Genomic DNA, 12,728 nt, shown 5'->3' on the forward strand with positions numbered 1-12,728 from the left:
ACAATTTTGATAAATGTTCTTTCTTTGTGTTTTCTTGCAATTGATAAAATCAGATTGATAGAAATGTGAAAGTTGTTGAAACTAATAGAACTGTAAGCAGATCTTAGATATCAGATAGAAGTAAATCAGAAAATCTTGCAGCATTGATAATGACATTCATATATCTATCTTTTAAAAAAAATAAATGATTACTGTTGATTGGTTTATTTTTGGGGGTATCAATTTTCATGGGTATTTATAGGTAAACCATGAATTAAGATGCTCTACAAAGTTCCAATTCATAATATCTATGAAAATTGTTCAAATAAAAGTAAATTCACAGTAGTTTAGATAAAAATTTTAGCTGGAAAAGCTTTCTACTTTTTGAGTATTTACAATTTAGCAAAATCACAGTCATTCTATTGCAAGTTTTTCTAATTTACTTCTAAAACCATTGATAAATCATCTAAGTTAAGCTTTGCTAATTGTCAGAGCTTATTTGTGATTTAAAAGTAAACAATTTTTTATAGTCCCATCTTAAAGAATATCATTATTTATTATCAGCTTTGAAAAAAAAGTGATATGATATGTTGATCCTTGTGGTAAATAAAATAGGTAAAAATTGAGTAACATTTACATTTAAAAAATCATTCAAAGGAATTTTGTACAAATTAGGGCATATAAAAGATTTAAGAAATTAAGAGTTCAATACTGTGGATTCATTTATTTTCGTGTTTACCAATATTCATGGATTGCGGAAAACTTAAATTTTCATGGATATTTGATTTCGTGGTTTTCCAAAAGTCTGCATTTGATCATACAGTAAATTTGCAGTTCGTTGAACATTTAAATTTGTGGTTTCCATGTACCAACGAAATCCTCAAAAATTGGTATCCAACGAATAATAATGAATCCACAGTACATCAGACTATGTTAAGGTTTTTAAATATACATGTATTTTTACACAGAATAATGTAAATATAAACAGTAATTATGCGATACTGTAAATTCAGAAATTATTGAATTGTCCTTTTTGTGATTATTGAAACAAATGACAAAAATGCAAGACTGATTATTGTGATATAACAGGAAGTGCGCTACAAAAAAAATGATGGGTGATTTTTTATGTTCGCACAACATATCCTGTGAAAGAATTAGCAGTTAAAAACGTCATAAAAATTTCCGAATTTACAGTATATATTTTTTTTTCATGAATTAAGTTATGTATTGATGTCAAAAAGTGTTAGTGCATGTGAATGGCTTTTATTTTTTGTGTGAATGCAGCTTTTCAATCATTTGTTATTTGATTTTTGTTTATTTTTACCTATTAGTTTTTCTGTTGTTTTCCTGTAAGTAGATATAATAGAGAATGATGGTGAACTTGGTTAGGTCGCCTATATAAAATATGCTAATGCATGGCAGCAATACTGATCCGTATGTCTAAAAATAACTTATTTGTTTATATTGTCAGTTTCATCCTCTGTAAAAGTTTCCTAATGAAAGGGTTAGTAGATAAAGAATATTTCCTAAGTTATGATATGTAGGTATAATAGCATTGAGTTATACTATACAGATATTCATTTCTTGAAGTCACATTTCTTAACTGCACAAATATCTGGAATACAAAATTCTAGATATCATTTTAATCATTTCTTAGCACTTTAACATATCAGTCTGGTTTTGTTTGTTTACTCACTTAGAAAGCAGAGTTTTATTGACCCCTGAAAACATTCTTTATACAATTTTTCATTGCTTTTAATACACTTGCTTAATGCTATCACTTAGGCAATAAGCTGAAATATTTTACTAGTTGATCAGTTTGTACAAACACATTCAAACTGCAATTGGGTAAAAGATTTTAGAAAATTGTTATTGTGTAAGATTTATGTTGGTTAATTGGCTATTGTAAACAGAAGGTTTAAGTCTATATAACTGGTACTATTAATAATTTACGAGGTAATCTGTTAATTTGACCTTTTAACCCTGAAGGATATTTTTGACGATGAAAAGAGTTATATTAACTTATGTTTGTCTCCTGTGTATGTTGCATGCTTTGGACATATATCATATGCTGGTTGTTGGATTAATTTGTTCCTAAATAGTGTTATCTCAACTCTAGCTTGTTGTAGTTCTTAAGGGACTATGGTGAAGGGCATACAGTTAACAGAGAAAAGGTTGTAAGGAAGGCAAAAGGGAGTGATTTTAACATTTTGTTTTATCTTAATTAATGATCGAGGCAAAAGGACTGTAAAACTGATACCAATTTTGACTTTCCTGTCAACTATTATGACAGATTTATCTCTCTTTTAACATGCAGCTTTTCATATTTATTTTTTTACAATGTTTTATTAAAGTTTTTTGTTGCTTATTTAAGTAAATATCCATTTGTCATTATGCTTTTTAGTTTAATTTATTCGTTTTAGATAATTATTTAACAAATTGAAAATACGCAATATTCCCTCATGATATATTTTTAAGATAGACATATCTTGGCGAGGGAACTATGTATAAGGAGTTTCCCAAAAAAAAAAAATAAGATAGGGAATAGCTGCAACTAAGAAGACAACTCTTTAATTTGTTTTAAACTACATGAAATGATATTGATGCTAGTTCCACTTTCTCAATTTCTGGCTTATCATACTAACTTAGTCCGTTATTCATTACCATAATCTCACATTTATAAAGACTTAATAAATTGAAAGTAATAAGATGTTGTACAATTACTAATTAGACTGGTTTGAACCAACTGATGTAGATGTAAGCAGCTGCAGGTCACTTTTCAGTCTTCAACAATAAACAAAACCCATACATATACATGTAGTAACCTATAAAAATTTGCTGGGAGAACACTAACCAAAAATGAATAAAAAATTTGCTACAGTCAATGTTGTTGTAGTAATTATAAATTCTTGTGCTTGAAGTCAATCTATGTTGTTTCATTGTGGTCAATGTGTTTTGTTGCTAGCCATAATCAGAACATATATCATCCCATTGCATCAATATTAGTTGTTAGATGTCTTAGATCATGTAGAATCCTCTCCAAGTAGTCTATCTGTGACTTTCCTTGATTAACTTACAGACTCAAAATTGTACAATTTTCCCTTTCTTATTTTCATCTGCAACAGTCAGCTGGATTGGATGACGAGGTTGGTAAATAGACTCTGCTTTTATTGCCGGCTTGCTCAATACTTCGGAATCATGGTTTTCTAAAGTCTCTAGGTCTTTTTCATTTGGGATATTTCTGCTATTATCAATTCAATCAGGGTTTCTTCTACTGCATAGCATGATAATTTATATCAAGATAATGCTGTTACAACAAGATGCGATACTCTCTGTCCAGCATTTAAATTTTGGTGCACAAACTGTTCAGCATTTTAACCATAGAGTGGTAATTTTTTTCTGTCTATTTTTCGCCAAGATTGCAGTTACAGATGTATTTTAAAACTGCTTACCTCCATTAAGAAATGAGCTGAGTTATATTCGTGATACATAATTGAAAACATTTCAACATTTTTTAAACCTTTTTTTCAGTATGTTGATAAATATTGTTAAATTTTATTATCTTATATAGATATTGTCCAGATTCAAATACTACAGTAAATTAGGATCTCTTCTAATGAGTGAGGTATTTTGATGACATTCCCATTTGCACAAAATATCATTAAGATCCATTACTGCAGTCATTCACATCTTATTCCAAGATTTATTACCCAGAATTCTCAATTCCCCCATGATGCAAATCACACTACTTCCTCATGAGGCACAGTGAATTTGGCAGTTTATCAAATAGAATATCAATTTTTTTTCATGAAGATTTATGGTACAAATTTATGAGAAATATTATCCTTATTAAGTTAAGTTAGAGACATCCATGATATTATATGGATGTGTTCTGAAATCAATAGTTAACTGCAGAACAGTATTTTACTGTATAGAAACTTTTGTGAATATTTTCCTGGCACAAGGCTTTTTGAGGAATAGGTAAATCATTAGATTTTGCATTTGATAATTCCTTCCCATTACCAATTTCTATTTGCATAAAAAGAGGAAAAAAATTAATAAAAGCTTAGCCAAGAAATATTCTAAGACTTAATTTGGTTTCATTTTATCACTAGGTATTTGATACTATGAGTGTTACATCTTTTTATTTCTCAAACTTCTGTTATTTCATTAAAAACCTCTTTATTTACACTGCTAAAAATGACTAAATTTTAGATTTGATTGAATTTCAACAAATGACTTAAAGAATTGATAGGGAATTATATTCATATATTGAATTTATCTATAAACTGTTTAAAATAATACATAATTAGCAACAATTTATGGTCTAAGATTGTTATGAAACTGATATTTACTATTTCAGCAATTTGGGGAGAGTGATGGTTTAACAACACCACCCGAGACTAACGAAAAGGTATGCTATGTTATAAATAATCTGTAAAAGAATTATGGTATGTTTTCCCTGAATTGAAACACATTACAAATATACTGGAAATGAAATAAATTATTTTTGTGTCATGTGGGAGTTTCTGATATTGTACAATGAATAACAAAACGAAAAAAATAATAAATGGATTTGTCTGATAAAAGGAAATTGATTGATGTCATTAGCTCATTTTATTCAGTCTGTATGGGGTAAAGGAGATGAAATGAATGCCAATAAGACATCTATTCACCAGAGTCCAAATGGATGCATGTGAGCAACTATAGGTCACCATACAGCCTTCAATTTCTAGTATAAGCTATCAGTTGACCCTATACTTTGAATAACTTATCTCCTAATCATATAATGAATGTCATAAAAGTCTGGTCATACAATTCCCTTTTTTTATTATTTTCTATGTAATGTTTTGTAACAACATTAAATTTAATGACATTATTGTTTTGTAACAACATTTAATTTAATGACATTAATGTTTTATAGGACTTAAACACATTTCAAATAAAAAAGCTGGTGGGACACATCCGCATTGTGGTGAACCAATGTCTGTCTGGCCATTTGTCAACACTTTGTGTGATAACTCAAATTTCTTTTCCAAATTCTCATGTAATTTTAAGAACACCTTAAGATTGACGGATTATAGCTGCCTTTGATTTTAATTTTTTGGTCTTAAACAGTTTGAATTAAGGCAATTTTTCACCTTTTGTGCACTAACTCCATCATGACCAGATTGGTTTCCTGAAAACTTTACATTATTGTTGGGATTGATTAAATGAAGCTCCCTTTCCATTTTTTTTCTGTTCCAGAGCTACAGGACTTGAACATATTTTAAAAACAGTCTGAATTAGGCCAATTTTTCATATTTTAAACATTAACTCCAGTATGTCTGGACTGGATTTCTTAAAAACTTTACATTATTGTTGAGATTGATAAAAGAATATTAAAGCTCCTTTTCAATTTCTTAAATTTTCTATTTTCATCTTCAGAGTTACAGGACTTTTATTGTCAGCTTTAACTTTATCAAAATGTGAGTTTGCTTGCATTGATTTACTGACAACTTTACATATTTGTTGGTTAGAATTGGTGAACATAATACACTATTTGGTTTGAAAGAATTCTGATATGTCATTCCAGAGTTATGGTACTTTGACCGTCAGATAAATGAGAGGTATTTTTTTTAAGTCATGCTTATGCTTTGATCAAATTACCATAAATGTAAAACTGTTTGGATTGGTTGGCATTGGTTGGGATTGGTGAATATACTCTTGATTTTGCTATTTTCTGGTTTGTCATTCCAGAGTCAAGTGACTTTATAAGTCATAATTGACACAATAGTTAAATGTGTCTTAGGGTATCCTGATGTAAGTGTTTCTACAGAGCCATTACAGTTTCGTCTGTTAAAATACATGCTAAATATCCCATTTTACTTCAGGGAACATTTCAATATGCAATGACAATAGCATACTAAGGTTGTTTCATGTTCTCCTGATGCAGCTGTTTATTTAAATAGGTCTTTGATACCTCAATTTTGCTAATGTACTGCCACACCAAATTATAAGTCCTTAGAACCTATTCATAACTGCAAGGAAAAAAAAATCATTGTTACAAATCTGAACCCAAACTGTAAACAATGAAATTTGGTAAGGAATTTTTGATGTCGGTCTCAAGATTTTGTTCCATTTTTGGAGGTTTTTTTTAGTAGTGCCTTTGGTAGTGGACATAGCTGTGCATTTTGTTTTCTCAATTTTTTATTTTCCCTGTATTAAAAAGTAGGCTCAATTATGACATTTTGATGAAGAATTAATATTTGCCAACCACTCACATAGATTATTTGGTTACCAAGTCAGGGATTTGGCAGTTGTTTTTCATTTTTTCCATTGGCTAATAGTTTATTATTGTCAGTTTTTATGAACCTCCCCATTTGGAATTTACCTTGGAGTTTGGTAATTTTGTCATACTGTTTTTACTTATTATTATATATTGTAGTAAATTAATTGTAATATTCTAATAATGAATATCAATTTGTTTTATTTTTCAGCCATTTATAGCCAGTGTTCTACTCAACAGGAATAGTACAGATGAAAGTGTGCAAGTATCTACCAGTTCTGAACCAGTAGGGGTGCAAGGCAAGACAAACTACGGGTCTGTCAATGAAAAACACACACAGGATCCTTATGAACCATAACTTTGATAGTATGTGAACCTGTACTATTGAAAGATCAAATTTAACTATGATTTACAATACAGTGCATGGAGTACACTTTTGCTCAGTTTTCTATAAGAGGAAAACGTGAATTTAATTCAATAAGAATCGTTTCAATATTGTATTAGTGTATCTGATCATATTGCAAGGTTTGTACTTCTGCAATACATCAGTTATAAAACCCTGTATACAATTGCGAAGCAGATCAAATGGAATATTGTGTGAACTCATACATAAAAATTGAACGTAAACATTTTACTTATTGAAATGTCGTAGTTTAAATTTACTGACAGGATTGAAGAAAATATTAGACAGATTATGAAAAATATAATAAATCAATGCAGAAACAGATAAATTGAAGTACAGAAAAGCTGCAGAAAATTTGCATAATTTTGTGGAATGGACTGAAGACTATTGCTTTTATTTTTAAATTATATATAATCAATGCATGCTAACATTCCTTAATTGGCTTGTTGGCAGTACACTTTGTGATATTTACCAGAAAAAAATGAATCATCATTTTTCTATTTATAAGTTTTATATGCACAAATTTAATTGCACTCATAGGGTAGCTGTTCTGAACATTATTGGTTTGGAGAAAAAGCTTATTAACTTCAGAGTTTTACAGTACACAATTTGTATTGTATCCCTTCTGTAACTGTATTATCTTCTATATTTGATCTCCTTTGCAGCAACTAAATTAACTGTAGAAGGATTTCTGCAAATCAAAACCAATCTTTCAGAAACAAACATCAAATTTCTATCTGAAATGATTATTTAAGTCTGCAATTTTCCTAAAACTAATAAAGATAATTATTTTGCCTATTTTTCATGGGTCAATTTTGTGATAATTTTTCATATCAAGCTTATCACTTTAGATCGAAAATTAATCATTAGAAACTAAAAATATGTGCTGTTGTCAATGTTAACAGCAACAATGTCATAGAAAAAGTAGCAATAAATAGATTATCAATAGTGGTACAAATTCAAGATGCTTCTCTGCCACACCTCTGTAGCTAAGAAACAACCCTTCATTTGGAAAATTATTGATAATTCATAAATTATTCAGGGGACTCCAAAAGAGGGGATATGTGTTTATGGAATGGAGTTCAAAATTTTATGAAGTCCATTAGTGTTACCAAAACTACTGCATAATAGTATTAGTTATATACTTTTTGTTATAATCTGCAAATTCCTAGTCAACAGAACAAAGAAGTTTAATAATGGAGCATAAATCATTTTGAATCATAGCAGAATGACTAAGAAATTTAAGCACAAGATGTTATAGTATGGAAGGTGTTACTTTGCTAGTAAATTCATATTCATAACAAATCGTAATTGAAATTTGCTTAATTTGCAGTGATTTTGATAAGATGCTTTTCATCATGTAGTTCCTAGTCAATAATAGTGAATCATAATACAATGATAGTATGTTTTACATATAAAACTACAATACATTAAAAAAATGTTAATTTTAATGATCCTTTTTTGAAAGGCTGAAATTTCATATTGAAAGTGACATCAATTTATATCTAAATTGAACTACATCTCAGACTCAAATTTATCTGTTTAATATTTAAGTCTACTCAACATTTTCTTTCAATTTAGAAAGGTGAGGCAACATTTCATCTTGCCAAAAGTAAAATAAAGAGTTTTGACATTTTTTTAAATTTTGAACCAATTTGACCTTCTTCTTTGTGTACTTAGCTGTCAAATCCTTAAAACCAAAAATAGATTTATGCATTTTTTTTGTATATATGATACATGTCATTGCTCTCAGTATTATCAGCCCTCTTATTTCCTTTAGCTTATAAGAATTATATTCCTGACATGTAGAATTAAGATTTTAAGAACTTTGCTTTAAGATGTGATAGCTTTACTTTACTCAAGGGAACAAACCATAATGTTGTTTTCCTATTTATGACTTTTATGCACTATATACTTGTGATATGAATTATGATATATATGCTATAACTTCAATACTGCACTTTAAAGATCAATAGATTGTCTATTTAGCTGAGAAGTTAACTAGATTAATTTGTTTTATTATTGTCATATGGAATTTTTTCCTTAAAGATAAATATCTTATTATTATTCTAAAACTCAGACAGAAAAACATTTGGTATTGAAAAATTGTTGAATACTCTAGGATTTAAGAGAATATTTTCACATACGGTCTGATTAGTGAATATAATTTGCAGTCTTCTGTATATAGATGGTTATTAATCAATAAATAAGAGGTCGTCTGAAGGTTATGAATGTGATCTATAATTCCTTAACATTCCCTTTTATATCTGTGTTTTCTCCCCCTATATTTAATGTCATTGATAAAGACAGCTTCCTTATATGTAAGGCCAAACCAAACCATTTCTTTGTTAATGTATTTTCCCTTGACAATTTAATATAATTTTTAAAAAAATAAAATAATGATTAAGTTTTATGCATTAGGTTCTGAATGACTAAATCATGCTTTATATTTTTTCTTAAAAATGCTTATGAAGCATAAAAAAATGAACCAACACTCTAAGTAGTGAAATTTTGGTAGAAAATCATAAGAATGTAAATCTCATGATGCAAAAACCAAATAACTTCAACATTTGGAAAAACAGTAGAGTTTTTTTTGAAATACTGACTTTAGACAGTTATTTTTTTAACGAAAACTTGCTACAGTTTACCACACATTATAAGGAGATTATTTTGTTAATCTAAAAAATATAAGGCTCCCTTTTCTTTTCAAAAAGTGATTTGTACTTGTTTCCTTTGTCTATCAATTTCTTTTTACTTAAAGCACAGATCTCATCACAGCATAGAAAAGACTTTTAAGTTCTGTTTGAGCTAATAACAATAAATTATTGGTAAAATGCAGAATGCACCATAACACCTAGTAATAAAACATAAGGCTGCCCACATTGACCAATTAGGATTAGACACACTTTTGAGTAGTACCATTAGGACAGTACACTCACTGAGTGCAAAAAAAGTGTTTGTGATTTAAAAGGGAGTTTTGTACCATTTAAGTAAACCCTTTCACAGTCCTGTAAAAGCTGTAAAAATTATCAAAAGAAAAATTTGAAATTTTTAATAATGTATTACTAAACAGATTTCAATGAAAACACCTTTTAAAAATGTATTCTGAAGTTTTTGTTTATCAACCAGAAACGTTTTTTGACTTCCAAAGTAAATAGAACTGGAAACTAGTATATGTCCTGATTAGCCTTCAGATTTCTAAGCTTTTATATAAAATAATTGATCTGTCAGTTATCTGGAAATAACCAGATTCATCACTGACATGTTAATGGTTCTGACCCTTGCTTATTAAGTCTCTTGGTCAGTAAATAATTGAAGTGTATGTGCAATAATGGTGATTTTATGGCGGATAATTAAGTTCTTTTTATCTGTCTGGGTTCCCTTTTCCTCTTTTGAAATATATCTTATAGTGCATAGAGATTTTAAGCATTTTCTTGTGATAGAATTTTATTTGCAATAGAAGATCAGATTTTTAGCTCACCTGGCCCGAAGGGCCAAGTGAGCTATTCCCATCACTTTGCGTCCGGCGTCCGTCGTCGTCGTCGTCGTCCGTCGTCCGTCGTCGTCCGTCGTCGTCCGTCGTCGTTAACTTTTACAAAAATCTTCTCCTCTGAAACTACTGGGCCAAATCAAACCAAACTTGGCCACAATCATCATTGGGGTATCTAGTTTAAAAAATGTGTGGCGTGACCCGGTCAACCAACCAAGATGGCCGCCACGGCTAAAAATAGAACATAGGGGTAAAATGCAGTTTTTGGCTTATAACTCAGAAACCAAAGCATTTAGAGCAAATCTGACATGGGGTAAAAATGTTTATCAGGTCAAGATCTATCTGCCCTGAAATTTTCAGATGAATCAGTCAATCGGTTGTTGGGTTGCTGCCCCTGAATTGGTAATTTTGAGGAAATTTTGCTGTTTTTGGTTATTATCTTGAATATTATTATAGATAGAGATAAACTGTAAACAGCAATAATGTTCAGCAAAGTAAGATCTACAAATAAGTCAACATGACCAAAATGGTCAGTTGACCCGTTTAGGAGTTATTGCCCTTTATAGTCAATTTTTAACCATTTTTCGTAAATTAAAGTAATCTTTTACAAAAATCTTCTCCTCTGAAACTACTGGGCCAAATTAATTCAAACTTGGCCACAATCATCTTTGGGGTATCTAGTTTAAAAAATGTGTGGCGTGACCTGGTCAACCAACCAAGATGGCCGCCACCGCTAAAAATAGAACATAGGGGTAAAATGCAGTTTTTGGCTTATAACTCAAAAACCAAAGCATTTTGAGGAAATCTGACATGGGATAAAAATGTTTATCAGGTCAAGATCTATCTGCCCTGAAATTTTCAGATGAATCGGTCAATCGGTTGTTGGGTTGCTGCCCCTGAATTGGTAATTTTGAGGAAATTTTGCTGTTTTTGGTTATTATCTTGAATATTATTATAGATAGAGATAAATTGTAAACAGCAATAATGTTCAGCAAAGTAAGATCTACAAATAAGTCAACATGACCAAAATGGTCAGTTGACCCCTTTAGGAGTTATTGCCCTTTATAGTCAATCTTTAACCATTTTTCATAAATCTAAGTAATCTTTTACAAAATCTCCACTGAAACTACTAGGCCACAATCATCTTTGGGGTATCTAGTTTGAAAAATGTGTCCGATGACCTGGCCATTCAACCAAGATGGCCGCCACGGCTAAAAATAGAACATAGGGGTAAAATGCAGTTTTTGGCTTATAACTATGAAACCAAAGCATCTAGAGCAAATCTGACAAGAAGTTAAATTGTTAATCAAGTCAATATCTATCTGCCCTGAATTTTTCAGATGAATTGGACAACTGGTTGTTGGGTTGCTGCCCTCCAATTGGTAATTTTTAAAGAAGTTTTGCCGTTTTTGGTTATCTTGAATACTATTATAGATAGCGATAAACTGTAAACAGCAATAATGTTCAGCAAAGTAAGATCTACAAATAAGTCAACATGACCTAAATGGTCAATTGACCCCTTAAGGAGTTATTGCCCTTTATAGTCAATTTTTAACAATTTTCATTAATTTGGTAAATTTATGTAAATTTTTACCAAATATAGTCTTCTGTTACTAATGGGCAAAGTTCATTATAGATATAATTGTAAGAAGCAAAATCGTTCAGTAAAGTAAGAACTTCAAACACATCACCATCACCAAAATACAATTTTGTCATGAATCCATTTGTGTCCTTTGTTTAATATGCACATAGACCAAGGTGAGCGACACAGGCTCTTTAGAGCCTCTAGTTTGTAAAACCACTTAATTGATTGTTCTGCTTCATCTAGAGAATGTCGTTTATGCAGTTTTTGATAAACCAATATGGCATACCTGTCAACTGACCCGTATTCTGCGGGTGTGACCCGAGATTTTTACAATTATGAGGGATCACCCGTGACACCCGCCGGGTCATTTAAATAACCCGGGAATTCCGAAAATGACCCGATTTCACCCGTTTTTCTTAGCTTTGAGATTGATTTCATAAGTAATATTCCTTTGAAATACCGGCAAATTCGTAATTCTTCCATGAACAGGAAGTTCATTTAGCTATACAAACTGTCAAATTAAGTGACCCATTAAGTGTATGGCTTCACTTGACAGCTTTGGTGTCAAACAAACTGTTAATTAACACCAATTACCTTAGCTTTAGGTCGTAAATAAATTGTAAACATATTTCAAATAGATGTCTAGAGTTACTTCCCCTTATTTGTCACCATTCAAAATTATTCCTTATATTTACCTTTTAAGGGTGAAAAAGATTAAATCATTAATAAATATAAAATTCAAATACATATTGAAAACTGAATTTTTATTATTTATATACCTTTTATACAATTTAAAAAAAAAGTTGAAAATTATTTTTTACATTTATACCTTCTTTAACTATATTACTATATTTTATCACAGTCTAATTTCCTTCTCTCTAAACTTAGCATGTAAACAAAAGGCTACATAGCTAGCAATCTTGAAACATTTAAAAATCACTTTTGAACAATTTTAATTTTTTATTTAGACGAATACAAATAGTAAAGAACATAAGACTTTTAC

General features: G+C 30.1%; 1 protein-coding gene across 7 annotated transcripts in view; it reads left to right on the forward strand.

The window, feature by feature from the left end:
- LOC134711224 (calcium permeable stress-gated cation channel 1-like) overlaps positions 1 to 10,119 on the forward strand; it is a 46,312-nt gene extending 36,193 nt beyond the window's left edge. For 4 of the 7 annotated variants that reach the window (XM_063571693.1, XM_063571692.1, XM_063571698.1 and 1 more), the window contains 3 exons: positions 3,105 to 3,125; positions 4,343 to 4,393; positions 6,459 to 10,119. In XM_063571693.1, the coding sequence (XP_063427763.1) occupies positions 3,105 to 3,125; positions 4,343 to 4,393; positions 6,459 to 6,605 (219 nt within the window). In that variant the 3' untranslated portion in view covers positions 6,606 to 10,119. Of the gene's footprint in view, positions 1 to 1,310; positions 1,329 to 1,450; positions 1,484 to 3,104; positions 3,126 to 4,342; positions 4,394 to 6,458 lie in introns of all 7 variants that reach the window. The other 3 variants (XR_010106155.1, XM_063571695.1, XM_063571697.1) reach the window with 3 other exon arrangements.
- The last annotated feature ends 2,609 nt before the right edge of the window (positions 10,120 to 12,728 follow it).

The sequence above is a fragment of the Mytilus trossulus genome, chromosome 3, assembly GCF_036588685.1.
Source record: "Mytilus trossulus isolate FHL-02 chromosome 3, PNRI_Mtr1.1.1.hap1, whole genome shotgun sequence".
Taxonomy (NCBI): Eukaryota; Metazoa; Mollusca; class Bivalvia; order Mytilida; family Mytilidae; genus Mytilus; species Mytilus trossulus.